The sequence below is a fragment of the Habropoda laboriosa genome, unplaced genomic scaffold, assembly GCF_001263275.1.
Source record: "Habropoda laboriosa isolate 0110345459 unplaced genomic scaffold, ASM126327v1 scaffold440, whole genome shotgun sequence".
NCBI classification, from domain to species: domain Eukaryota; kingdom Metazoa; phylum Arthropoda; class Insecta; order Hymenoptera; family Apidae; genus Habropoda; species Habropoda laboriosa.
This window is the reverse complement of record NW_017100710.1, coordinates 1,221,545-1,247,646: the sequence shown is the minus strand read 5'-3', so window position 1 is coordinate 1,247,646 and position 26,102 is coordinate 1,221,545. Positions and strand designations below refer to the sequence as shown.

General features: G+C 35.0%; 3 protein-coding genes across 3 annotated transcripts; all 3 read left to right on the top strand.

Moving 5' to 3' along the window:
• Positions 1 to 1,071: 1,071 nt before the first annotated feature.
• On the top strand, positions 1,072 to 14,526 carry LOC108576982. The gene is made up of 22 exons (XM_017940059.1): positions 1,072 to 1,085; positions 1,197 to 1,322; positions 2,593 to 2,707; positions 3,785 to 4,046; positions 4,270 to 4,371; positions 4,473 to 4,563; positions 4,641 to 4,777; positions 4,850 to 4,982; positions 5,124 to 5,239; positions 7,693 to 7,824; positions 8,187 to 8,277; positions 8,825 to 8,965; positions 12,133 to 12,232; positions 12,448 to 12,533; positions 12,877 to 13,002; positions 13,078 to 13,195; positions 13,322 to 13,586; positions 13,675 to 13,791; positions 13,887 to 13,977; positions 14,058 to 14,194; positions 14,265 to 14,397; positions 14,473 to 14,526. The coding sequence occupies exons 2-22, from the start codon at positions 1,206 to 1,208 to the stop codon at positions 14,524 to 14,526; spliced, it is 2,664 nt and encodes an 887-aa protein (XP_017795548.1). The 5' UTR covers positions 1,072 to 1,085; positions 1,197 to 1,205.
• A 2,751-nt stretch (positions 14,527 to 17,277) lies between these two features.
• Positions 17,278 to 19,362, top strand: LOC108576981 (odorant receptor 9a-like). The gene is made up of 9 exons (XM_017940058.1): positions 17,278 to 17,385; positions 17,712 to 17,837; positions 17,913 to 18,030; positions 18,157 to 18,421; positions 18,510 to 18,626; positions 18,722 to 18,812; positions 18,892 to 19,028; positions 19,101 to 19,233; positions 19,309 to 19,362. The coding sequence occupies exons 1-9, from the start codon at positions 17,371 to 17,373 to the stop codon at positions 19,360 to 19,362; spliced, it is 1,056 nt and encodes a 351-aa protein (XP_017795547.1). The 5' UTR covers positions 17,278 to 17,370.
• Positions 19,363 to 21,277: 1,915 nt separating this feature from the next.
• LOC108576980 lies at positions 21,278 to 25,297 on the top strand. Its single transcript, XM_017940057.1, has 8 exons — positions 21,278 to 21,406; positions 21,570 to 21,695; positions 21,776 to 21,893; positions 23,357 to 23,621; positions 23,726 to 23,863; positions 24,186 to 24,276; positions 24,933 to 25,069; positions 25,141 to 25,297. Exons 1-8 carry the CDS (start codon positions 21,278 to 21,280, stop codon positions 25,295 to 25,297), a joined length of 1,161 nt encoding a protein of 386 aa, XP_017795546.1.
• Positions 25,298 to 26,102: the final 805 nt, after the last annotated feature.

Genomic DNA, 26,102 nt, shown 5'->3' with positions numbered 1-26,102 from the left:
AAATTTAGGACTATTCGTTTAGATTTTTAATTTTTATTAGATTTAGTATTCTTGTTATATTATTTCAGATTACTTATTTCATTTATTATTCTTTTTAAATTTCTAATTTTTATTGTTATAAAAAGAAATGAAATTTTGCAGTACCATTTGATTGTTCTGCAACTACGGACTTGTAATTTGTCTTGGTGTATTCCATGAACCAATTTCCTAACCAAATGAAATATTCATTGATAAAAGGATTTCTGTCAGTTGTTAAATATAACTTCGAACGTCGATTTGCAATTCAGTACAAAGACATGCAAACACAAGAACACCAGTTTCTTACGCACATGATACATTTCAACCAATCTGTTAATACAAAAACCGTACCGTAATGCATACCTGTCAACCGATCAAACGATGCACTGTGGTGGTTGACGTTAAAGGAAGGGAAAAACATACTACTTACATATACCTACTTATACCTTTGTCCATACAACAAATGCACTAGTATTATCATTATTCGTTAAAAATTAATATCACCATATTGCATTCCTCTTATATTTATAATCATTTTTCTAGAACATTTTCAGTAGACTAGCATCTGATAAGCATTTACTGTTGTATACGTTGCGTTAGTTACAATTTTCACCGTACCTAAAGGAAGAAAATTTTGAAAACAGTAAGAAAAAGCAACGAACTCGAACGTATTTCATTTCACGACATAAATTTGATTGCTATCAATGTAGAACAAAGCGAATTCGTGACAAAGATAAATTTATTACCGTAATAATAATAAAACATAATTGATTCCTCGATTTTGTAATTATTGTCTAGTAATTGCCAAAATAAATATATTATTACTACGAAAAGCTATTACTTGTTATTTAATTTATTTATCACAATGATATTATATATGGTGTACAAATTGTTCAGTGTTTCAGAAAAGGGAAAGACACGAAGGTTCTATATTTGACTTTCCTTATTACGGATCGTTTAAAAATAATATGCTATTCTTGGGACAATATCCATATCAATCGAAATTGACTGAAATATTTAATGAAACCCTGATGGTATGCACCTATACGAGTCTCATAATTTTACAGGTAAATGAAACTTTGAGAATCTCTACGTTTGTTAATATACGAGATTTTTAAAACGATATGAAATATAATAAAAGCAATTCAACGATATAATCATAATTTTCTATTCGATAGGTTATACAAATGTTCGAAGCGATAATTGTAAAGGACATCGATGCAACGATGGAAACCGTACCTGTAATAGTCACCGAATTGGTTTGTGTAATAAAATTGCTGAATCATATCATCAATAAAGGAAAGGTATTTACCTTTGAACATTTACAGAAATTCTGTAATTATTCACAATAGGGGAGACAGCTTCGATTACCTTGATTTTGACATATGTTGTTAAGTGCATTCTCCTGAGCAACCTCCAAAAAGTTGTAGCCGTCGCTCGTTATTCGTGAAAAAGTTATTAACGAGTAACTGTCGTTACCACTACAGCGAATTCTGCCTGTAATTGTGCGTTCGCGGCAGCTTATGCGTAGCGTAAATACAAATGTGTGGGAAAAGAAAAGAGTGACGGTGAAGATCAGTTTCGATGAGAGTTAGTTAGAAAAAAGCTACGGAGAGAGTTGTATTAAATTAAATTAAATTAAATTAAATTAAATTAAATTAAATTACTTAAATGCAAAAAAAGTGCTCCGGACCCACATTACTTGTACACGATGCAGCGAAGAGATTCAATTGAAACCAGACAATTTTAATGCATTGTACTAAAACATATTATGTACAAGTACGCGGATACAAAAGATAAAGAAAGACGTGCAATTTTAAATTAACTGCATTAATAGGAACATTTGTCCTTAATAAAGGACATTTAAATTTAATTTAAATTAAAGTATGTCGCATTATTTGTTATTTTTTAATGGTAAACTCCCTACGACAAAAACTATTGGAAAGTGAAGAGCATATTTCAATTTTTGCCGCGAAGCCAGTATTGTTGATAAATCTAAAACGAGTTTGTAAGTCAATTTTTTCGAATGGAATACTTTTTTAAATAGGATAATCGTAATGAATTACATACATGTTTTATAGTTACTAAATCAATGGTTGACTGACAATAGTTAACAGCTAGGCGGTCCAGGGATTACTGTTGAGATAGACGGAGCAAAATTCGGACGGCGAAAATATTATAAAGGAAGATTGATTACTGGCCAATGGTTATTTGGGGGTGTAAAACGACAAAGTGGTAGCTTATTTGTAGTACCAGTGCCAAATAGAACATCAGCTACATTAATTGTTTATACATATTGGTTGCAGTCCGCCGCGATGTGTTTATAGAAACAGTAGATAAGCGGCGGTCACGTATAGGCAGAATTCACTGTAGCGATAACGACAATTATTCGTTAATAATTTTTTAATAAATAACGAGCTACGGCTAAAACTTTTTGGAGGCTGCTCAGGAGAATGGTCTTAACAACATATGTCAAAATCAAGATCATCGAAGCTGCCTCCCCTATTGTGAATAATTACCAGAAATTCTTATCGTGTTCATAGAAAAAATACGAACAACAAAACTATGTTGCAGTTCGACAAGTTGTACGATATCATGAAGAAAGAATGGGATATGTTAAGTCTCGACGAGCAGCAGATTCTCGAAGAAATCACTAAACGAGGAAGTAAATTAACCAATATATACAGAAGTAACTACTTTAATATTATTTTGTCGAGAAATTTCTGTATCGAGCGATATCTTCATACTCTTCGCGTCCTATATGATTTATCATATATGTACATATAATATGGTATCGTCACTTATATATAATAAATCATATGATCTATGATAGTTTGCAGAAACAAAACTTTCGTTAGGGAGATACAGATATTTCATGCTATAATGTTTCGATACTTTCTTCATACGACGACAAAAAGTGTAATTTTTTTCTTTATACTTTAATATCCGAATACAACAATCTTTTGCATTCACGTACAAACATTTACCTTCCACTGTGTGCGTGGATCGCGTTAATTGTCAATTATAGTCGGTAGAAGAAATATTTTTCGTTTTCCGATTAGAACTGAATCAAAGCTAAGGCGTATAGTCGGTCGAAGCGATACAGTGAGGTCGTAAATTAAAGCATTACGCGGCGACTCACATTGATGTAGCCACACCCAGTTATTTGTAAGTTGATATTTAAAATTTTGGGTGTAGTTCCGAAAGGTCCCAGTCGCCGACCGATACGAAATTTGGTGAGAAAGGGGAGGAGGGTGGGTGAATCCCACATATTAAATATTAGCTTCAGCCAATCATTAGTTTCCGAGATATTAACAAAAAATTTTCAGTACTACACATTGAAACTGCGTATACAGACGTGACTTACACATTGAATGCTGCCTATACAGATGTTACTAACAGAACCGTCTTCGCTGTAGTGGTCGCTGCTATCAAGAGCTGCAACAGACAGCTATCTGCAGCTGTCAACGATTAAAGTGCACACATATTTTTTAAATATACTGCAATGTAAGAACAAATTCGAGTTCTTTATCTCCCTCGAATTGCTGTTTTGGTGCTTGGATTACGTATACTTTGACGTCTGACTGATTTTACGATCTCACTGTATCGGTTCCACCGACTATACGTCCTGACTTTAGGATCCTTATCTTCTCAGGTTTCGGTCGATTCGCTTGTTTATATGCTCAATCATTGTAAATTTTGTCACCTGACCAACTTTACCGCCTCCCTATATTTCTTCCATCGACTATACTCGTCTCTCTTTCAGGTACTTTGTTCTATTTCTCGATAATATTCGTATTATTTCCATTAATTCCGCCAATATTGGATGTTGTTTCACCGCTTAATGAGACTCGATCTCGGATAGAAGTAATAAAATTGCAATACCTGTTCGACATGGAGAAGAATTTTTATTCATTATACGTCTACACTGGCTGGTGCTCGTTCATGACCATGATGGTTATAATCACTATAGACGCGTTATATGTGGTAATCATTCATCACACGTGTGGCTTATTCGCTGTTTGCGGGTGAGTATGTTAATGCAAATACGAGAAATTTATAAATTTATACAATTCGAAAAAAAGAATTATTTTTACGAGATTTCCATTTATCACGTTACTTCTGTGAAATACTAGTAGAATGAAATTTTCCTTCTGCGACTGCTTTCCACCGATTATAATTTTTGTTCTATCCTGCTTTCGTATAAGTGAAAAAAACTTTCGTTCGATGAAATATTTATCAAAATTACAGCTATCAAATTAAAAAAACAACAGAACATAATGTTATCGGAATAAATGGAAATTCCATGGAAGAAATTAAAAAATGTCTGATGATGCATGCCAGAGCTCTCAAGTTAGTGATAAATACAGTTACAATATTTAGTCGTTAAAAAAAAAAAAGAAATAACGAGTACAAACATTTCTAAGGTTCGTTATTTTTATACATGATTTCAGCTCTTTCGATACCATAAACGAAATCACTAGCACATGTTACTTGTTTCAAGTCGGACTTAATATGATCGGTATTAGCGTGACGTCTGTTCTAGTAAGAATTGTTTCGTAAACAACAAGAAATGTTGATACACCAAGTACATTAATTACATTATTAACATTTCTTGTTAGGCCTTTATAAATCTAGATCGGCCTGAAGAATTTGCCAGAATTGCTTGTTTCCTTATAGCTCAGCAACTCCACTTGTTAGTCATTAGTGTACCAGGGCAGATCATCACGGATCAAAGTTCAAAGTTGACCATTGACATGTATGCTAAGTTTGTACATTATAATTTTCAATCAGTTCCACTCAATATATTTTTTACTAATTTTACCAATAGATATAACTCGATGTGGTATCAAACACCGGTGTGGATTCAAAAAATACTTCATATAGTACAAATAAGGTCTGGCAAACCGTGCAAATTGGTAGCAGGAGGATTATACGAAATGAACATTGAGAATTTTGGATCAGTACGTGTTAATATAAAATTAACATAATTACTTCTTTATAATAATACGATCAGTGGTTAATTAATATTCGTTCTTTCTTTTCTTTTTTAAAGACTTTCAAAACCTGCATATCGTACTTTACGATGCTCTTATCATTCAAAGACTGAATCATTATCGAAACAGTTGTGTCCAGTTAATTGCACTATCTTCGAAACAAAGAAAGAAGAAAGTGTTGTACGCGTCTTAGATGGTGTTGTCGATGTTACATGTGTAAAGATGTTAGTAATGTATTGATTATAAAATATAATGCTGATACCATATTTTGTTCTTTGATTTACTGGTCGAACATGGAAACGATGTTTCTTAACATTCCTCTGGTACATATTTATTTTCAACGTAACACCATGGATATGAATAGACGATTACACACGTGAGAAACATTACGATCTTTAATTTCGAAATAACGTTATAACAGTTACAGGTGAAAAATGATCTGGACTATATTGATTCCACAGTCTGTTATTCTATCGGTTCTTATCGATACTGTATCGGGTCATCGAGATTTTACACAATTTACTGGGGAGTTTAAACGTGACGAATCCCTCAGAATGTTTTCTTCACACTTTCGCCACCACTAAATAATCGAAAAAGAACACGCTACGTACCACCGATTCGTAATCTGAGCACACTCTGCATACGCACACGTCACCTCTGCGTTTAACACGTTCGCTGCCACCGACGCAGCATATGCGGTTCGGCAGTGAACGTGTTAAGTGTACATGTCCATTTGAGAATTTGTTACGATAGTTACTCTCGAGAGTACTTTCAAATCGTGTGTCCAGCTCTCCGTTAGCACTTTCACTACCGTGTATTTATATACATTGATAAATTTCACTCTCGAGAGCAACTCGCGATACTTTTACTCTCAAATGCACACGTACCTTAACACTGTCACCAAAAAATCAATAGCACGCTAGTGCCAATAAGTCTACGTCTTCGACCGCATATGCTGCGTCGGTGGTAGCGACCCTGTTAAGCCGTTAAGCGGTACAATTCTGATGCCTCGTATCAGTCGAAAGTTAAACAGAAACGATATTATGAAACGGAAAATATAAGAAAAATTTCCTTTGTCGATTATATTTAAAAACAATTTATTTCCACGATTTCGTAAAAGTTATATGTAGTAATCTACAACCGCAATGCTAGCAATCTTCATCTAGCAATTTCAATTACTGTAAAGTCGATACGAGATTCGATTTCAGAATCATTTTCGAATAAATATAAAACCGATAAAATGACGAATTGATTTGAGAACCGTGATCGAAGAAAATGTACATATGTATCTGTTCCTTGTAGAAGTTATTTAGAATAAAGATTCTTTGTAACCGTTTAAAGATCCGGGCCCGATATTACAATTGTTTTCAATTCCTACTTTCGACGATGGAAAGGACATCGACAAGCAATTGTTTCGAAAAACTTTATCCATTATTAAACAGAACAGCAAACGTTACATAGTAAATGTCATACTAAATATTTCAAGCTAATTATGGTGTTTCGATTTCTACCACAGCTGACTGCCAACTGACAGGTACTTATTTCACAATCGTTGATGTAGTAGTCATACAATCGTTATGTAAATTACATGATTGCATTATACTAATTTAATGTTGCCTTTTAGTTTTGCTTTATAAAAAACAACTTTGAAACTCTCGACAGACTTTAGTTGTATGAAGGCATTATACTTGTTATCGATTTTTATATTTATTAAAATTTCACAGTTTTCCATTTTTTCATTGTTCCAATAATTCTATCGAAAAGTAGTAACGCATGCGACGTTAAATCTTTCTTTTTTGTATTTTTCATAAAAACGTTCAGTGTTGCAGAAAAGTGGAAGGGCACCTAGGGAGGTATGTAACATTTTCTATTACAGAGACATTAGAAAATACACGATGTTTTGTGGAGTGGATGGAAATAAAATAAACAACACTATCCTAATCGTGACCATATGTTCTCTGATGAGCATGGTGGTACCAGCGGTAAGAGAAATAACAATAGAACCTGTTACCAAAATTTTCACTTCAACTGGTGTATTTAAATATTAACGACATTGCTAAACAATTACATAATAAATACTGATGAGTAATCAGTACGACATGTGGTCCAATAGATATTCGAACTTTACGTACATATCTGTGCGCGAGAAGAACAGAAACGCAACGATCGAGGTTCTGGTATCTATAACAGCAACTATAACCGCCATTATTAAACTCGTTAATGTCTATGCACACAGACAGTATGTACGTGTACAATGTATTATAATAAGAAAAAGAAACAAACACATTAATTTACATCGATAGTATAAATGAAAGAGAAACAATGTTACGTTATAGTTTAAAAATTTATGCATTTCTGTGGTGGAAAAATGGGAAGAGTTGAGGATCAGTAACGAGTTAAGCGTGCTGGAAGAAGTTACCGCCCAAGGGAGCAAATTTGTACAATTGTACAGAAGCGAGTATCGTTTGTTTCTTTCATTAAGACTGAATTTAAGGAAAATATTGAAAAATGAATAAATGATCGATTACATATATTACATTTCAGTCGTTTTATTTTCCGTTTTGTTCATTTTTCTGGTGGTTCCGATTTTTCCTCCTCTTCTGGACATTTTAAAACCTTTAAACGAAACCCGAGCACGCCAGAAAATATTCAAAGTTAATTACCTGATCATTGACAGGGATGAACAAGCTCTGATCACATATTTTCACTTGTCTTGGACAACTATCACTCTTGGGATATCTGTGCTTAGCTCAGAATTGATATACGTCCTTCTTATTCATCATACCAGCGGTCTGTTTGCTGTGGCTGGGTAAATATTCAAACATACCTGTAACATAAACGAAGAAAATATAATTATTAATAGATAATAGAGAAATAAGTATTGATAGAATTGAGGTGTTTAGAAAAGTTCTTGAGATACAATTTTTCGTTTCGTAAATGAGAACAGAAATGGAAAGTATGTCAAAAATAGATACTATTTACAAATAGATACAGAGTAATGATTTAATTGTGGGAAAGAATTTAGAAGACGAAATTTACGAAAAATTCAAACGATGCGTCGACACACACAACGAAGCTATTGAGTGTGTAGTAATAAAATAACAATGAAACGTAATGGTGTAATAAATGTTTGTTGAATTAAGGTGATTCGCTCCTTTGTCATGCTTTCAGGTGTTACAATGTTCTGCAGAAAAGCAGTGTGCTCAGTTACTTGTTTCAAGTTGGATTAAACATAGTGGGCCTTAGTGTGTCAGCTGTTCAAGTAAGAATAATTTTGTTGAATGGTGGACCAAATTCTTCGATCCAAAATTTAAGACACGGCAAGGAATTCAAAATATATCATTCATGTAGACATAATCTTCACACTCTTACGTGCTACAAATATAAAAGCTATTATTAGGATAAAATTGTTGTTACTCTTTCACTGAGAATCGGGTGTGTGAATTTTAAAAAGATTTAGAATAGAGGATGAAAATATGTGCATTGGAATAAAGATGAAGAAGTTGATATTACCAGGCATTAGCTAAAAAGCTAGATAAGATTATATGTATTGTGATAGATAAGATTGACGATAAGGGGACAGTAATACAAAGTGTGTGCCAAAATTAGAATTGACGTTGCTTTTAAGATACCGCAGAAAATCTTTTCACCAGACTTTTCTTCGCGTTCTTCTATTTATCAATGTCACTAGAACAAAACTTCTACTCCAATAGATCGTTTTATGATAGAAACTCAGCTTCGAATCGGTCCAAAAAAAATTTCATAATTTCATTTATAATAATAACAATGATACTTCATTTGTTTTCCAGACAGTGGGGAATATAGACGATCCGACAGTAGCTTTGAGAAACGCTACGGTCTGGGGGGCTAAGCAAATTCACCTGTTCATCATCAGTATACCTGGACAGGTGCTTATAGATCATTGTGTGGAGCTGTCAAACGACATGAACGTTTTTATTATGCAAATTTATACCGACTTTCAAAATGTGTTCAACAAATAAAATACAGTCGTATAAGGTATGCTGGATTAAAAATGGAAGATGTATTGTTCAATGATTTGTGATTTTCGTTTTTAATCATTTTAATAGCGATCGTGAGAATTGTATAGTGTCGGAAAGCGTGTGGAGCAAATTTCAATAATTCAAATTCGATATTTATTCATTCTCGTAATAGATACTCCTCCAAATGGTACAATAACGGAATGGAAGCTAAGAAAATACTTCAAGTAATGCAACAGAGAGCTAGCAAACCGTGTATATTATACCGTGTATGTAAAATTAATATGAAATTGGTACATTGGAACTATAGAATCATCGATCATCGCTGTGTTTTAATTTCAAGACTTTCAAAACGTGCATATCATACTGCACGATGTTGTTATCGCTCAGGGAATAATCGTTCACGAACAATACTGAAACCTGATTATGTTGACCGTTGTTCATGGATTAACCGAAAATATAACTGGACTGATGCTGGATATAATGTTTCTTATCGTCAGCTCCTTTCAGCTCCTTTACTCCAATTTTTTATAAGGATGATTTCACGTCAAATTGATCACTTTTTAACGTCTACACCATGGATTTTGTTCCAAATGAAATATAATGTAGTACACGTGAAATTAGGGGGTGGTTAAGTTATCATTTAGCTGGTTTCAAATTTGCTTAAAAAATATAGACGATTTTTATGAAAACGTGCTGTGCTTATCAATTTTTATCTCGGAAACTTTTTCTTTCTTTTAATCTAGAAGGTTAGCCCTGTTGTAATAATATTTGTGTTATTTGAAGAATTGATTTTATAATGCTGAAAATTATAAGCAAATTCTTATTTTGTAAATTACTCTTTGATGGGCTAGAGGTGTTCGAATTAAAAAAAGAAAATATGGTCACATTTCTTGAAATTCTATCTACAGAACGAGCCCTTTCGTAGGATGGAAAGTTTAAAATTAGCGTCAGAAGGAGGTGGAAAAGAACTGGTGTACCCCCGTTTTGGATAAGCCAGCCGCGCGCTCTGCTATTAGGTGTTTACGGTCGGTTGCCTGTACCGTTCGTACCCCATGTACTTACCTTCAATATGGTCCAAAGTCAATATCAACAGGAAATATGTATAAAGTTCCGAAAGGCCCGGGTGGTCGAACGACGCGAAATTTTGGTGGGGTTGGGGAGGAGGAGGGAGTGGACACCAAATATAAAATATTAGCTTCAGCCAATCATTAGTTTCCGAGATATTGATAAAAAAATTTCGGTATTATACATTGAAACTGTGTATAGAGAAGTTACTAATAGAACCGTCTTGAATTTGTTTATAATTTTCAGTATTGTAAAATCAATTGTTCAAATAACAAAAATATTATTACAATAGGGCCATCCTTCTGGATTAAAACAAAAGAAAAGTGAGCTTAATTTGACCAATAGTTTCCGAGATAAAAATTAATAGGCACAGCATGTTTTCATAAAAATGGTTCATATTTTTTAAACAAATTCCAAATAACCACCCTCTAATTTCACGTGTGCTACATTATATTTCATTTGGAACAAAATCCCTGACGTCGACGTTAAAAAGCGATCGATTTAGCGTGGAATCATCCAACTGTGAAAAACAATGCGGCACTTACCCCAGAACTTCAAAACAGAGCGAATATACATAGTAAATTGACTATCGTATTCTAAACGAATCTATATATTTTTAACATGTTGTTAAGTTTGAACATTTTATATATTATGCTACACCTTTTTCCTTAATCTTGTTGCCTAACCTCTTAGCTACGGCTGGACTTTCCACGGCGCTGTATCTCTGTACGGCTCGGTTTGACGCGGAATGCGCGTAAATAATGTAGTTCCACTGTGAAATTACATTAGAATAGAGTTACAGATGAATAAATTATAATTTATTTACACATTTTCATGTAAAGAGTTTGAAAAAAAAAAACATAATAAAATAATATGAACACGTATACGTTAATAATACCGTTCAAAAAGATGACACACGCGAAAACCACTATAGTGGCAAACCGTTCAAAAAGATGACATAAGCGAAAGCCACTATAGGGGCATACTGTTCGAAAAGATAACCTACGCGAAAGCTACTACAGTGGCGTTCAGTAGCTAAGAGGTAATGGATGTAGAATACACGTTTAAAATGAGTCAAAAAATAAATGTAACCTTATCAGAATCTACACTCGTCAATGTTTCCAAAAACAGGTAGAACAATGAAACGTTATTTCAGTAGAACACGAGACTTACGAATAAGAATTCCCTAAAGCAAGAGTGTCGAACTGACAGCTCGCGACCCAAGTCCTTCTCCTCTTTGCCTGCTCCACAGAACCGTTGGGGAACTGCCCCCTCCATACCTAATTCATTCTAATGAACATCTCCTCCGGGTGTCGCACGAGCCACACCATCAACAAACTAGTCACTACTACATATACACATGTACACAAGTCCCTTGTTTGTAGCTGACACCAGAGCCATAAATATGTAGCGGGACTCGTGCAACTCCTGGAGGAAAAGAAGTGGAGGAACCGGCTGACTTCCTCCGCACGAGTTCTGGCTCTCCGGGGGGAAGGAAGTTCGATATCCCTGCCCTAAAGAACACTTGCCCCGAATCGTCGAGACAACTATAGCTATTCGACAATCCTGCATAACAAGCATGCATTATTTTTTGTTTAAGAATTCAAAAGGTTCTGATTAAACAACGTTCGGCAATTCTCTGTGATCTCTAATATCTCTAAGGGGACGGTCAAATTGAAACCAAGGCACATTAAACCCTTTGTCGCGCTCACAGATCTTCCAACGAACACCTGATTAAAACGGGACGTGGTGTTGAATAATTCAAAATATCCATGGATTTTCAATTTACTGGACAATACGTAAACGCTCTAGAAACCGCCGTACCGTAATTTTCTTATCTACGCCGGAGCTGTCCTACAACGTCATTGTTTAAAAACGACGTTATAATACACAGCTGTCCCCGGAATCAAAGGATTCCCAATTGATATTTAATTATCGAAATGATACAGTAGCTGTGCCGTTATGTGCCACGGCTGCCTATATTTCGCTCGATCGGCCCAACACCAATTCTTCCCTCAATCTATAAAGTACAACTTTCATACTAGTGACAGGACAGTTTCGTTGAAACGTTCGTTACCACATATGTCATATTATTTAAAACGTCGCTATTCCAGGAACCTGGAAACATGGCTAGTAAGAGAAAGAGAAACAGTATGTGTCATGATTAACATAAATATGGATTTTTCCCAGCTAACGATATTTACATTGAGTTAATTACATATTTTCGTTTAACGATAGACAGTCTTTTCGATAAATTTTAATCTAAGCTTAATATAACGCAGCATTTCAGACAAACAAAACACAGAATAACGAAATATTCCAAATACAACATTATCAACCGCTTCAGAAATTTTTACAATTTTTAGGACAAGATCCGTCACAAAGAGATGGAACCAGGGGTAGTATTGTATTTGTAATGGTGCTTAGTGTGTTAGGCATTCTTATTCCGACGGTAAGAAAAATGTATCGAATGTTCTTTTTTTTTTTTTTTTTCTAGAAAATATTAACACGTTGACCGGCATACTTCTCTTGTACGATTATTCGCGCGAATTTTCAAAACAGCACCGCCGAAACTTCTTGAAACACTTTCAACAAGTGGATCGAATAAATAATTTTGAACAGCAAACGTAACAATGTACGGTAAAGTTTGCGCCGTTAACGTGTTGATATTGAATATGCACGCATTCTGTAATCACGCAAAGCAAGTACTTAATCTGAATCAATCGAATACCGCGTATCAAAGCAAATAATCAGGTAATGTTGTTAAACCTAAACTGGAAATTGGGGTTCAATAGTTTATCGAGATATATGTACAACTTTGTGAGAAGAATATGGACGCAGTGATCGAGTGTTTGCCGAATGGTATCGCAGCCGCGACCAGCGTGGTGAAATTGTTGAACGTTTACTTAAACAGGGAAAATGTACGTGCCTTCTTTATTATAGAAAACATGGTTTTCTCTTATTTACAACAATCGTAAAAACGTGTCATATTATAGTTTCAAAAAATGTATGATCTTGTGACAAGAGAGTGGGAGCAGTTGAGGATGAACGACGAGTTGCATGTGCTTGAAGACATTACCATGCAAGGTGGTAAACTCGCGCAATTCTACAGAAGTGGGTATCGTCTTAAGAATTTCGATTTATATACTTTCATATGCTGTAACGAACTGCAGAAACATTTTCGTTCAAGTACCTCGTTATTTCGTTTATCACACGAAGGATCGATCGTGTTCTTCTCAGATACATTACTGTCCTTCATGGTAGTTTTCCTGCTGGTCCCATTAGTTTTTCCATTCTTGGATGTCGTCCTTCCGTTAAATGAAACTCGACCACGACAGCAAGGATTCAGAGTTAACTATCTATATTTCGACGAAGCGGACTATTTCTTCAGCGTGTACTTTCAATTGGCCTGGGGTGCAGTCGTTGTTGTCATGATCATAATCACCGTAGACTCGTTGTACATGATAATAATTCACCATGCCAGCGGAATGTTCGCCGTGTGCGGGTAAATGTAACGATATCAAGGAAAACATTTATACATCATTTTTTGAAACGGTTGGAATATTCAGTACATTCATCTGCTTGATTTGCAGCTACCAAGTGAAAACAGCAACAGAATATAAGGACTCAATCTATGGCAATGACATTTCTGAGAATCATACGCACGAACAGTTCAAACGATGCGTGACTACGCACGATAAAGCTATCGAGTTTGTACTGATCAAATAATGACAATAATAAAGTATAATGAATAATTAGCCCGATTATTGAAACCGACTAACTTGTGCTTTTGTTACATTTCCAGGTTTTACGATATTCTAAACGAGAGCAGTCGAAATAGCTACTTGATTCAGGTTGGATTGAACATGATGGGCATTAGCGTGACCGCTGTCCAGGCAAAAACGATTTAACCAGTGAAATAAAGCAACATTTTGGAAAAAATTTAATTTAATAACTCGATAACTTTTCCTTCCAGACAGTCCTCACACTGGACAGGCCGGCAGAAGCTCTTAGATGTGCTGTGTTCCTTGTAGCGGAGCAATTTCATTTGTTCATCATTAGCTTACCTGGACAGACACTCGTGGATCATTGTACGAAACTATCGAAGGATATGTACGTTTAATAACGTCAATGATCCCAAACATTTTACGTGCTCGAATTATTTTATCGATATTCTTTACAGATACTCTTCCACGTGGTATAAAGTACCGGCAAAATTTCAGCGAGTAATTTACACGATGCAAATAAGGGCTCTAAAGCCGTGTGTTTTGACTGCAGGTGGATTGTATGAAATGAACATGGAGAACTTTGCAAACGTTCGTTACATTGTACAGATATTCTATCTACATCTGTCGGATTAACTTTTATTAACGATAACGTTTCATTTTCAGACATTCAAAACGTGCATGTCATACTTCACAATGCTGATGTCACTTAGAGAATAATCGTCCACTTCCGGTCGAAAATATCTAGCTGTATACAGGGTGTGTCTAGTAACTGCACTGAGTTATAACTCGGTTGTTATTGAAGATAGGAACAAATTGTAGAGGAACAGCTAAACAATATGATGAAAAGTGTATGAAAATGTTTAGAATGCAATGGTGGAACATTTGAACATTTACTGTGGATGCTGGAAGGAAGAGGTAAGTATTTCGAAAAGTAGTGGGATTTCCACGATTGTACCCTAATACTTTTTTATTCAGAACAGCACGAGGAATCGATTCATAGAAAAAGATGATAGAGTACCATTTAAAAAGCGAGTGCAATTGCACTGATGCACTTCCGTATAATTGCAGGATAATACAGCGTGTTAAACCATGCAAAACTTACTGCTACAATTTTTTCTATCTCCAATAACAATCGAATTATAACTCGATACACCCTGTACATTATATTCCGTACCTGGATTTACTCAAAATAGGACAAATAGCCAGTGCGTATTGTTATTGTTGAATAGTACAAACGAATTTATCGAACGTGCAAATAAAGATAGAGGAACAACATTTTTCACTGGGTGTTATTTATGTATTTATAATTGTAATTGTATGCAATGTATAATACTTGTAATTGCTGTAACACGGAAGTGGTGTTACAGATCTTTCCAAACTAACGCAGTCGAACATCTTGAATTTTTTGAACGCCACAAAAAATCTGAAACAGAGATGAAAAAATATTTGAAATGACGTAAGCTGTAATTTCGAATCTTAATTAAAGAGCACGATAAATCATTTTTATTTATATAATAACTTATTATAAACACCATTCAAAGAAAATGATTTTCTTACGAGATATGAACTTCTAATTTCATTAATTACACATTCCTCTAAGAATACTTTCAGCGTTCCAGTAATTCTTTTGAAAAACAATAAATAAGATATAAATTTCTTTTTCATAACATTCAGTTTTGCCAAGAAATGAAAAGTCTTGAAACAATTTATTCAACAGTTCCTATTATTAAGATCTTACAAGAAACTATTCCGAAGTGATAATCACTGATATTGATGAAACTTTGGTATATGGTAGTATCCAAAAAAATATTTGACACAGGTTTTTCTTTTGTATCGGCAATCGTCCACATTGAAGAAGTAAAAATCACCCTCAAAGATGAGGGTAATAAACGTATTTGGTCATAATTATTTATTCTTTTTTATTTTTCAAATTTTTTGTTCAAAAATACAAAATTCCTCAAATTACATTATTCCCTTAATGTTTCTCTATCTCTAACAGTTTTTCAGATATTAAACTAAACGTACTTACTACCTTCATCTCTGTGGGCGATTTTCACCTCTTCACTGTGGACGATTACTCATACAAAAAAATACGTGTAGAATATGTCTTTTAAAACCATTACACCCCTAAATCAAAGTTTCATCAAAATTATTGATTATTACTTCGGGATGTTCCCTTGTTAGAATGTGTACGCGTGTTGGATGACTAACCAACCGACACACCCACTGATAAGCGCAACCGAGCTAACACCACCGAAAAATAAATTAGTCACACTTGTTTTTGTAGAATTCCTAGGCTTACCGACGATTATTCATTTTGTGAGTAAAGAACACAGAAACTCTCTCTTCACCACACAATGGTAATATAAAAGACTCCTCGAAATTGCGGAAAGGGCTTTTTCCTCGTTCATTCGTACACCAGTTAGTCTGTTCTTTCCGATCCAAGGATCAAGTAAGGCGTGTATTTCTTCAAGCAACAAAGCAGCAGTTGTATTCGGAGTTGTATTTCGAAACATCCGAAATAAAATAATTTGATTAAGCACAAATTGGTAAACGCGTTTGCAACCCGGATTCCAACACGCGTAAAATTAATCGAGAAAGAATACGAATTCTACCAAGATCGTTTATCGGACTTACAATTCGAACTCGTCGATGTTTCCATAAAAACTTGAAGCAAAAACCACTATTGTTTCAATAGAGAACAAGACTTGAAAGAAAGACTTCAATAAAGCGCTTTCGCTTATGACTATTTAACAATCCTGCGTGTTGAGACATGGATTGTTTAAAAAATTCAAGAGACTCGGATGACTCGACAAACGAGAAGCCTTTTGTGATTTGTAACATTTTCTAGCGGACGATCGAAATCAGCACATTCAATATTTAAATGTTCTGAGGATTCTATTATAATTTACCAGTCGTTTGTAAACCCTTTATCACACCCTCATATCTTCCAACAGCATGTCGGATTGAAAAGCATGCATGTTCAATAATTCAAAATATCCATGGATTTTCAATACACTGCACAATTCGTTAACAACCCAGAAATCTCTGTACCGTCTAATTCTTATCTACACCGCAGCTGTCCTACATAGTCATTGTTTAAAAACGACGTCATAATACACACCTGTCCGAATCAAAGAAATTTCAAATTGACATTTATGTGTTATGTGCCAGGTGTACCTACATTTCGCTCGATCGTTTCAACGTCACTTCTCCCCTGCTTTTATAAAGCACAACTATTATACTAGCGGCAGAACAGTCTTGTTGAAACGTTTGTTGTTACATATGCTGTATAATTTGAAACGTCGCTATACCAAGAACCTGTAAATATGGCTAGTAAGAGATTGCACTAATTATACATACACGTTCTCTTGACAAATTCTTATCTAAGCATAGGGCCACTCAGCATTTCAGACAAACAAAAGACAAAATTACGAAATATTTGACATACCGGATTACCAACCGCTTGAAAAATTATTGCTATTTTTGGGACAACATCCGTATCAAACGGAAACAACCAAGAGTGTTATTGTTCTTCTAATGACGTTCACCCTATTAAGTATGGCTATTCCATCGGTAAGATGTATCGAATGCTTTTTTTTAGAAAATATTAACACGTTGACCGGCATATTTCTCTTGTACGATTATTCGCGCGAATTTTCAAAACAGTACCGCCGAAATTCCTTGAAACACTTTCAACAAGTGGATCGAATAAATAATTTTGAACAGTAAAAGTAACAATGTACAATAAAGTTAGCGCTGTTAACGTGTTGACATTGAATATGCACGCATCCTGTAATCAGGTAAAGCAAATACTTAATCTGAGTCTATCGAATACCGCGCATCAAAGCCAATAATCAGGTAATGTTGTTAAACCCAAACTGGAAACTGGGGTTCAACAGTTGATCGAGATGTATGTGCAATTGCGTAAGAAGAATATGGACGATATGATGGAGAGTTTTGCGAATACTATTGCTGCCGCGACCAGCCTGGTGAAATTGTTGAACGTTTACTTAAACAGGGAAAATGTACGTGCCTTCTTTATTATAGAAAACATGGTTTTCTCTTATTTACAACAATCGTAAAAACGTGTCATATTATAGTTTAGAAAAATGTATAATCTCGTGACAATAGAGTGGGAGCAGTTGAGGATGAACGACGAGGTGCATGTGCTTCAAGAGGTTACTTTGAAAGGTAGTAAATTGGCCCAATTATACAGAAGTGAGTATCTTTTCATGATTTCCGATTAGTATGCTTCTATATATTACAACAAAGGACAGAAACATTTTCAGTTCAATGACTTATCATTTCGCATATTACGCGAAAGTTCCATCGTATTTTCCTTAGATGCTTTACTCTTCGCAATGTGTGTTTTCTTGCTGGTCCCATTGTTTGGTCCAGCCCTGGACATCGTCCTTCCATCAAATGAAACTAGGCCACGGCAACAACTGTTCAGAGTTAACTATATAATTTTCGACCAAGCAGACTATTTTTTCTACGTGTATATTCAATTGTTTTGGTGTACAATCGTTCTTGTAATGGCCATTATCACCGTAGATTCATTGTACATGATCATAATTTACCATGCCAGCGGAATGTTCGCTATATGCGGGTAAATATAACGATATCAAAGGGAACATTTATATATAATTTTCTGAAACGGTTGGAATATTCAATACATTCATCTGCTTGATTTGCAGCTACCAAGTGAAAAAAGCAACAGAATTTGTGGACTCAATCGACAACAGTAACATTTCTCAAAATCATACACACGAACAGTTCAAACGATGCGTGACTATGCACGATAAAGCTATCAAGTTTGCACTGATCAAATAATGACAATAATAAAGTATAATGAATAATTAGCCCGATTATTGAAACCGACTAACTTGTGCTTTTGTTACATTTCCAGGTTTTACGATATTCTAAACGAGAGCAGTCGAAACAGCTACTTGCTTCAGGTTGGATTGAGCATGATGAGCATCAGCGTGACTGCTGTGCAGGCAAGAACAATTTAACGAGTGAGAGAACGCAGAACGTGGTAAAAAATTCAATTTAAAACGCGGTAACCTTTCTTTCCAGATAATGCTCGCCCTGGATAGACCGAGCGAAGCTATTAGATATTCTGTGGTTCTTGGAGGTGCGCAATTTCATTTGTTCATCATTAGCTTACCTGGACAGACACTCGTGGATCATTGTACCATGCTAACGAACGATATGTACGTTTAGTAACGCAAATAATCTCAACAAGTATGTACTAGAGAGTAATATTTTACCGATATTCTTTACAGATACTCTTCCACGTGGTATAAGGTATCGGCAAAATTTCAACGAGTAATTTACATGATGCAAATAAGGGCTCTAAAGCCGTGTATTTTGACTGCAGGTGGATTGTACGAAATGAACATGGAGAACTTTGCAAACGTTCGTAACATTGTACAGATATCCTGTCTACATCTGTCGGATTAACTTTTATTAACGATAACATTTCATTTTCAGACATTCAAAACGTGCATGTCGTACTTCACAATGCTGATGTCATTTAGGGAATAATCGTCCACTTCCCGTCGAAAATATCTAATCATAAGCTCGTATATTATATTCGGTATTTGGACTTACCGAAAATACAAATGATAGAGCAAATAGTTAATATGTATTGTTACTGTTGAATAATACAAACGAATTTATCGAACGTGCAAATAAAGTTAATGGGACTACATTTTCCGCTAAATATTGTTTCATGCATGTTAACGCGGAATTTGGTATTACGGATCTTGCCAAAATAACAGAGTGGAGCATCATCAATTCTTTAAACACCACACAAAATTTAAAACAGAGGCGAGAAAATATTTGAACTGACGTAAATTGTAATTTGGAACGGATTGTGGTCCTAAATACCGATGAAAGTTTTTCTCCTTTCATTTTAACATCATTTTCATCTACGTTCACTGTATCTTTCTTTAGATCTCCATAGATTCTCGATTTTCTCTGATCTATCACCTTTCTACACTGAACTTCTTGATGAAGAAGAATTCTTTTCTTTGATTCCTTATTCCTATTAGTTAGTCCTCGTAAGTTCAATTCAATGAAAATTATTTCTTTACCAAATAAGAACTTTTACAGATTTGTACTCAGACATTATTTTTCTATCTATCACACAACTGTTACACAATATATTCAAACACTTGGCGATTTAATTTCATCAAAATTTAGTTCTTATAAGTTTCTACATTTGTTAAAATTTCACTGTTATCGAGATCTGAATGTTTGGATAATCTAATTATTCCAGTAACTCCTTTGAAGAGCAATAAAAACAACACAAGTCTATTTTTGCAAAATTCAATATACCTTCAGTGTTATCAAAAATTTAACAAAAGTGACCAAAAATTGCCAAATATCAACACTTTCTGTTACAAAGATTTTAGAATGTACAAGTATGGATAAAATTAATCTAAAAGTAACACATGAAGCATGAAGCAGTATTATTCCTATAGAGAACGAGAGTTGGAAGGAAGACTTCCCCGAAGAGCACTTACATTCAACAATCTTGCATACGATATGGAATCTTGTACGTGTTCAAATCTTTCTAATGATACATCATTCGAAAACCATTTACAATTTCTCAGATTTTCAAAGGTACGTCCTATTGAAACGAACGTTTGTTCAATAATTCAAAATATCGATGATTTAACAATCCACTGCACATCTAGTAATCACCGCTGTACATATCAGTACAGTCATTTTCTTATTACCAACGCAATTGTCGTACGGTGCCCATATTGAAACAATTTCGTGGTAATAAGCACCTGTCCGATAATCAAAGAATCCGTGTATGTACTTGATGGCCAAAATTGTACATTTCCGCTGTTGTAGCATGCAACGTTCGGTCGATTGACTTAATATCATCGCCTCCTCAGCTCTGTAAAATACAATTTCCATACGTTCAGCGGATCAGTTTCATTAAAAACCGCTGCAGAACTTGAAAATATGAATAGTAAGAGGAAAAAGTGAAGAACGCTTTTAAATGTGTCGTACAACATATAGGATAACTCTTCACAATTCTTCGATAAGTTACCTTTAATTTTTTCAATTATCATAGTACAGCATTTTCCAACGTTCGAAACAATGCGCAACTCTTCCTCTTTCAAAGACACACTCGAATCTCTCACTTAACCCTTTGTAGGCAAACTGAGTAGTTTGTGTCCAAGTCTGATTTTTTTACTGTTCCAAACTTTCAAAAAATCTGAAAAAATTCTGCTGTACTTATCAAAGTTTCTACTGCATTACACAATTGTTCGTTAAGTCAAATGTTGAAACTTTTTTTAATAGAAATAAAAATTCGTTTCGAAGAAATACGGGAGTGAAATTTCACTTGGATCATCAAAGACCCAGATTACCTACAGACGGTTAAATTGCAATGTATTCAGTGTTTCAGAAGAAGAGCAAGCAAGCCTATAACGTATTCAGTATGATCTACTATAAATCAATGAAAAGTTATATGAACATCCTTGGCATAAATCCGTATCAAGATAAACGAGCTGGTATTGCCCTGCAGTCCACTGCAATGTTCCTTTGCGTGTCCGTAATGAGTCCAATGGTAAGAGAAACACGTTATGTCACTTTTCACGATAATTAACACGAATGCAAACGAAGTAATAGTACGATCAAAAGATTGATACGTGGTTTGATAAGAACAAAGCAAAGTAACAAATACCGAATATAATAATATTGTGACACGGTCGAGACATACGATTCGATAGTTTCTAAAGATCTACGTGGCCCAGCGCGAGAAGGATTTCGATGGGGTCATGCAGGTACTCCCGAACATTATCGCCCAGACTGGCGCCCTCGTTAAAGTAATGAACATCCGTATCAACAAAGCGAACGTATGTATATACATTGTTGCAAAAAAAGAAAAGGGAATCTTCGTTTGTGAAAAAATCGTAATGATCGAACGTATTAGTAGTTTCGAAAATTATTCGATCTCATGGTACGAAGATGGAAACTGTTGGAAGCAAAGGACGAAATAGAGATACTGAAGAAATACACCAGTAAAGGGATGAGACTTAGAGAACTGTACAAAGGTAAGCGATTTTCTTACGATACTTAACAAGTTCCCTACCAGCGTCACATATGTGTGACGCGAGAATTCTCCGCACCACATGACTCTTCCGTCACGAAATTTTATTCCCGTCGGTGCTATCATGTTGGCCTATAATGACTATACGTGTGCCCCATTTCTACGATTGTGTTAGAGAAGATGGACCTATGGGGATATGACCCAATCAGAACCATATTTCTTGCGTTAGCCAACTTCTCATCTCTGCATAGTACACTATTATCGCATTAATTGACCGCGGCTCGGGACCACATATGGTCAACAATCAAGGGTGGTAGTATTTCAGGAAATCTCTATTAGTATGTTTCTTCTCCATTGAATGCGCGTGGGATACAGATATACATATACCTGATACGAAAAGTCTTTGTTTAGTTTAGGATAGTTAAGGGTACCTGTCCATCTGAGAGATTTTCACGATAGCTTCTCTCGAGTTCTCCGAGCTCTCCATCTGCACCCTTAATACCGTGGACATTCATAAATTTGACTCTCGATAATTTTAACTCGCGATAATTTTACTCCCAAATGGACACATACCCTAACCCTGAAGGTCCACTCTACGAAGCCAGTTCCAAGAACTGAGCCGTTTAATGCAAAAGTGGCGTAAGTCAATTTTTTGCCTATTTGACTTAACACCACATTTCGAAAGCTGTTTTGCGCGCGAAAATGGTGTAAGTCAAAAGAATATTAAATAAAATGATTATACATATATCTTGATTTTTGGGGCAAAATGGAATTATTATCTTAAGGCATAACTGTACAATGGCTTACATAAAAGAGATGTAACATTCTTTCATATTATTGAATTTTACAGAACTTTTACATTGTCCCTCATTATTCAGAAATCAACTTTTTTCACTTACACCACTTTCGTATTAAACGGCTCAATTAGTAGGGATAGCGACGGTCAGTTAGAAAAGGGAAATCCTGGCCAGCTAACGCGGCAATACTGTACATGTATAGTCTGTGGAAGTAAGATAGCGAGACCGCTTAAAGCATCAAATGGCGGCACAGCTTGATCTACACTACATACGGCATTCTGTTTTAGGGTCCGTACAATAAAAAGGTGACAACTGAAAGCTAACGGTATTTCATGTACTATCGGACAAATGAAAAATGCCAATTAGCATTTTTAATATTTGAAGTTTCTTTCTGTGCTTATCTTCTCATACTTCTGTCAATTCCTCTATTAGAGCACCTGAAACATGTTTACTTTGACGCCTGATCGATTTTACGAGCTCTCTATATTTCTTCCACCGACTATAATACTATTAATATACTACTAATAATATTATGAATGTAAACAAAAATAATACGAAGGATAGGAGGGAATTTTTCAATAGAACCGCGGTAGAGCACGTGTCAACTAGTCCTTCAATAATAATTATTATTCCCTGTACGAAATTGTCAGACAAAAATTAATTTTTTCAGACTCGTTGTGGATAGTTCTGTTAGTATATATGAGCTTTCCATTGATAAATCCGGTTTTGGATGTTGTTGCGCCGTTAAACGAGACCCGACCCCGTAGGCTTTTGCTCCCAGTTAGTTACATATTCATAGACGAGTACGAGCATTTTTATAGCGTGAATTTTCACCTATACACCAGCGTGATTTCCTGCGGGATGATGATAATCGCCGTGGATATGTTATACATTACTATCATTTTTCACCTTTGCGGATTGTTCGCAGTGTGTGGGTAAATATGATAACCGGAAGAAATAATGCATCATTAATTTTTTGACAAGGTGTGCTGATTATCTTTATACATATATATATATGTGTGTGTGTGTGTGTGTACAGACATCGAATTCAAGTAACAACAGAGATGAACATCGTGAACAAAGACGAAACCAAGAAAAGCGAGGCTGGTTACAAACAGTTCAAACAATGTGTGACAATGCATCACGAAGCCCTTCAGTCTGTATCGAAAGTTTCACAGTAACAATGGACCCGGATAGCACACAGACGTCTTGTGAACGTCTTAAAGACGTCTAAATAACGTTCAGTGTTACAAATTAAGATGTCTTTGAAACGTGGCGCTGCGAAACACTATGCACTGTCATTAGAAACGTCTTAAAAGCGTAATTTTTATACGTTGCTAGGGCGTATCGATTCGTACTTGAAAGACGTCCAGATCATGTCGTAAAACGTTCAGATCAAAAATGGACGTAAATTGGACATCTCTAAGACGTCGTGTGTTATCTGAGAACAGTATGGATCATCTGACATCAATTAACTCATTTTATTATTACGTTTCAAGATACTGCCAGATTCTGGAAAGAAGTAGCCAACATATGTACCTGATTCAAGTAGGATTAAGCGTGTTCATCATCAGCGTGACGGCTGCCGCAGTGAGAATATTTCTCTTACAGTGTGTACACTTGTCCCCTGATTCTCTCAGATTGCTAAAATGAATTTTAGAAAAACTGATAAAAAATCCTGTGCTAGGAAGATTAATAATGTAAAATTGAACGATGGTTCGTTACATTAACAATATTGTGGAAGAAAAGTTTTTAAAATAGTAGGTATATGAATCTAATAAAATCGTAAGTGCCGTTTTCGGTGCGGTTGAAAATGATGAAAGTGCCAGTATTCCTTGCAGACATTTATTTCCCCTCCAAATCTATAAACACGATAAACGTTGGAAATTGATATAGTTGAAATGATAAACGATTTAAACGTTAAAATGAACAAACTGAAAATTTTCACTTCTGCGAGACAGTAAAAATTTTCATTTCACTTTCACCTTTTTACCTCTTCGATCGGTTCAAATTACTCTCACGCGTTTACGTATCGTTTGCAAAACAAAAGAAGCAAAAGCAAAGCCTTTTACTGAAAGATTTCACTTGCACAGTAGTTTTTCGCATAAAAAAAGAAAATGTGACAGGAAACTCGTTTTGAAAACCGTGCAAAACCAAGGGACAATTGTATTTCTACCTGCCAGTAATATTATATTTGTACGAGCGATTAAAAAAGACAAATACGCATCGCCGATTTTATTTTCCAGTGCATTATGAACATCGACCGACCTGACGAACTCATCAGGCTTGCGATGTTTGTCGTAGCTCAGAAATTTCATTTGCTCATCCTTAGTTTACCTGGGCAAATGTTGTTAGATCATAGTTTAGGATTGGCCGATATAATGTAAGCTTCTGATACTTTCTTTCTCTTGTTAATTTCAGTAGTAGCCAAAACTTATAGATTTGTTGCGACAGTTACGCTTCTAAATGGTACGAACTACCGGTAAAAGGGCAAAAGTTGATTTACACGATGCAAATGAGGTCCATACGGCCATGTATATTAACAGCAGGAGGAGTGCATGAGATGAACATCGAGAGTTTCGGAATAGTATGTAATAATATGATAAATTAGTGAAGTATCTGTGTTCTAATATTAGGTCATCCTATAAGTTCGTGCCGAAAGCGAAAAATATTTGAATGAAAATCCAAGGAAATTCTATAGTGACGACACAATGGTCTTACCAAAAAGAAAAAACAAAAAAAAACAAATAGGAAAAAGTTGTGGAACGAGAAGGGGCTTACGTTTTCATTTTTATCAAAAAAAGTTCGTTGGAAATATTGATGTAAATTATAAAATTCGACACGAACTTATGTGATAACCTAATAATAGAAGCTACTCATTGGTAAACCGAGTTCTTTAATTTTTAGGCTATTAAAGCGTGCATGTCCTATTTCATGATGTTCCTGTCGTTGAAAGAATGATTCGTCTTCGTTCGCTGCTAGAAAATATTCAATTATATTAACTTTATAGTTCATCTAAAACAACAAGGAGTATCGATCGTGGACATATGATGACCTGGTCTTTTCTTTAAATATTGTTGATATTATCCATTTGATTTGCAAGTAGGACGAAATATCGATTATAGTTATGAAATAATTTAAATGACTCAAACATATGTACAAATAAAATTATACTGGTTAATTAGTGTTCGTTTTAATACGTAATTGCGCAGTAACCTCGTACATATTATAGATATTTAAGTGACTTATATATGTGCAATATATGTTTTTATTAGATAGGTATTAATCCAGATGAATATTATTATTTACGAGCGTCTTTTTGAAATTATTTCGTCAAATTAGTGTAATATATGAACGTTAATACACGTGAAAAGAAGTGATAGTTTCAGAATCATAGAGTTTGTATTAAATTTTTC

What these genes read in the sequence shown, in the direction of transcription:
- LOC108576981 (XM_017940058.1), top strand. An exon ending in ATTGGCCCAATTATACAGAA is followed by an intron (nt 18,031 to 18,156) that starts GTGAGTATCTTT and finishes TATTTTCCTTAG; the next exon opens with ATGCTTTACTCTTCGCAATG. An exon ending in ATGCACGATAAAGCTATCAA is followed by an intron (nt 18,627 to 18,721) that starts GTTTGCACTGAT and finishes TTACATTTCCAG; the next exon opens with GTTTTACGATATTCTAAACG.
- LOC108576980 (XM_017940057.1), top strand. Translation starts at nt 21,278, where the DNA reads ATGATCTACTATAAATCAATGAAAAGTTATATGAACATCCTTGGCATA. An exon ending in ACTTAGAGAACTGTACAAAG is followed by an intron (nt 21,894 to 23,356) that starts GTAAGCGATTTT and finishes TAATTTTTTCAG; the next exon opens with ACTCGTTGTGGATAGTTCTG. An exon ending in GGATTGTTCGCAGTGTGTGG is followed by an intron (nt 23,622 to 23,725) that starts GTAAATATGATA and finishes GTGTGTGTACAG; the next exon opens with ACATCGAATTCAAGTAACAA.
- LOC108576982 (XM_017940059.1), top strand. Translation starts at nt 1,206, where the DNA reads ATGTTCGAAGCGATAATTGTAAAGGACATCGATGCAACGATGGAAACC. An exon ending in ATTAACCAATATATACAGAA is followed by an intron (nt 2,708 to 3,784) that starts GTAACTACTTTA and finishes TCTCTCTTTCAG; the next exon opens with GTACTTTGTTCTATTTCTCG. An exon ending in ACGCACGATAAAGCTATCGA is followed by an intron (nt 13,792 to 13,886) that starts GTTTGTACTGAT and finishes TTACATTTCCAG; the next exon opens with GTTTTACGATATTCTAAACG.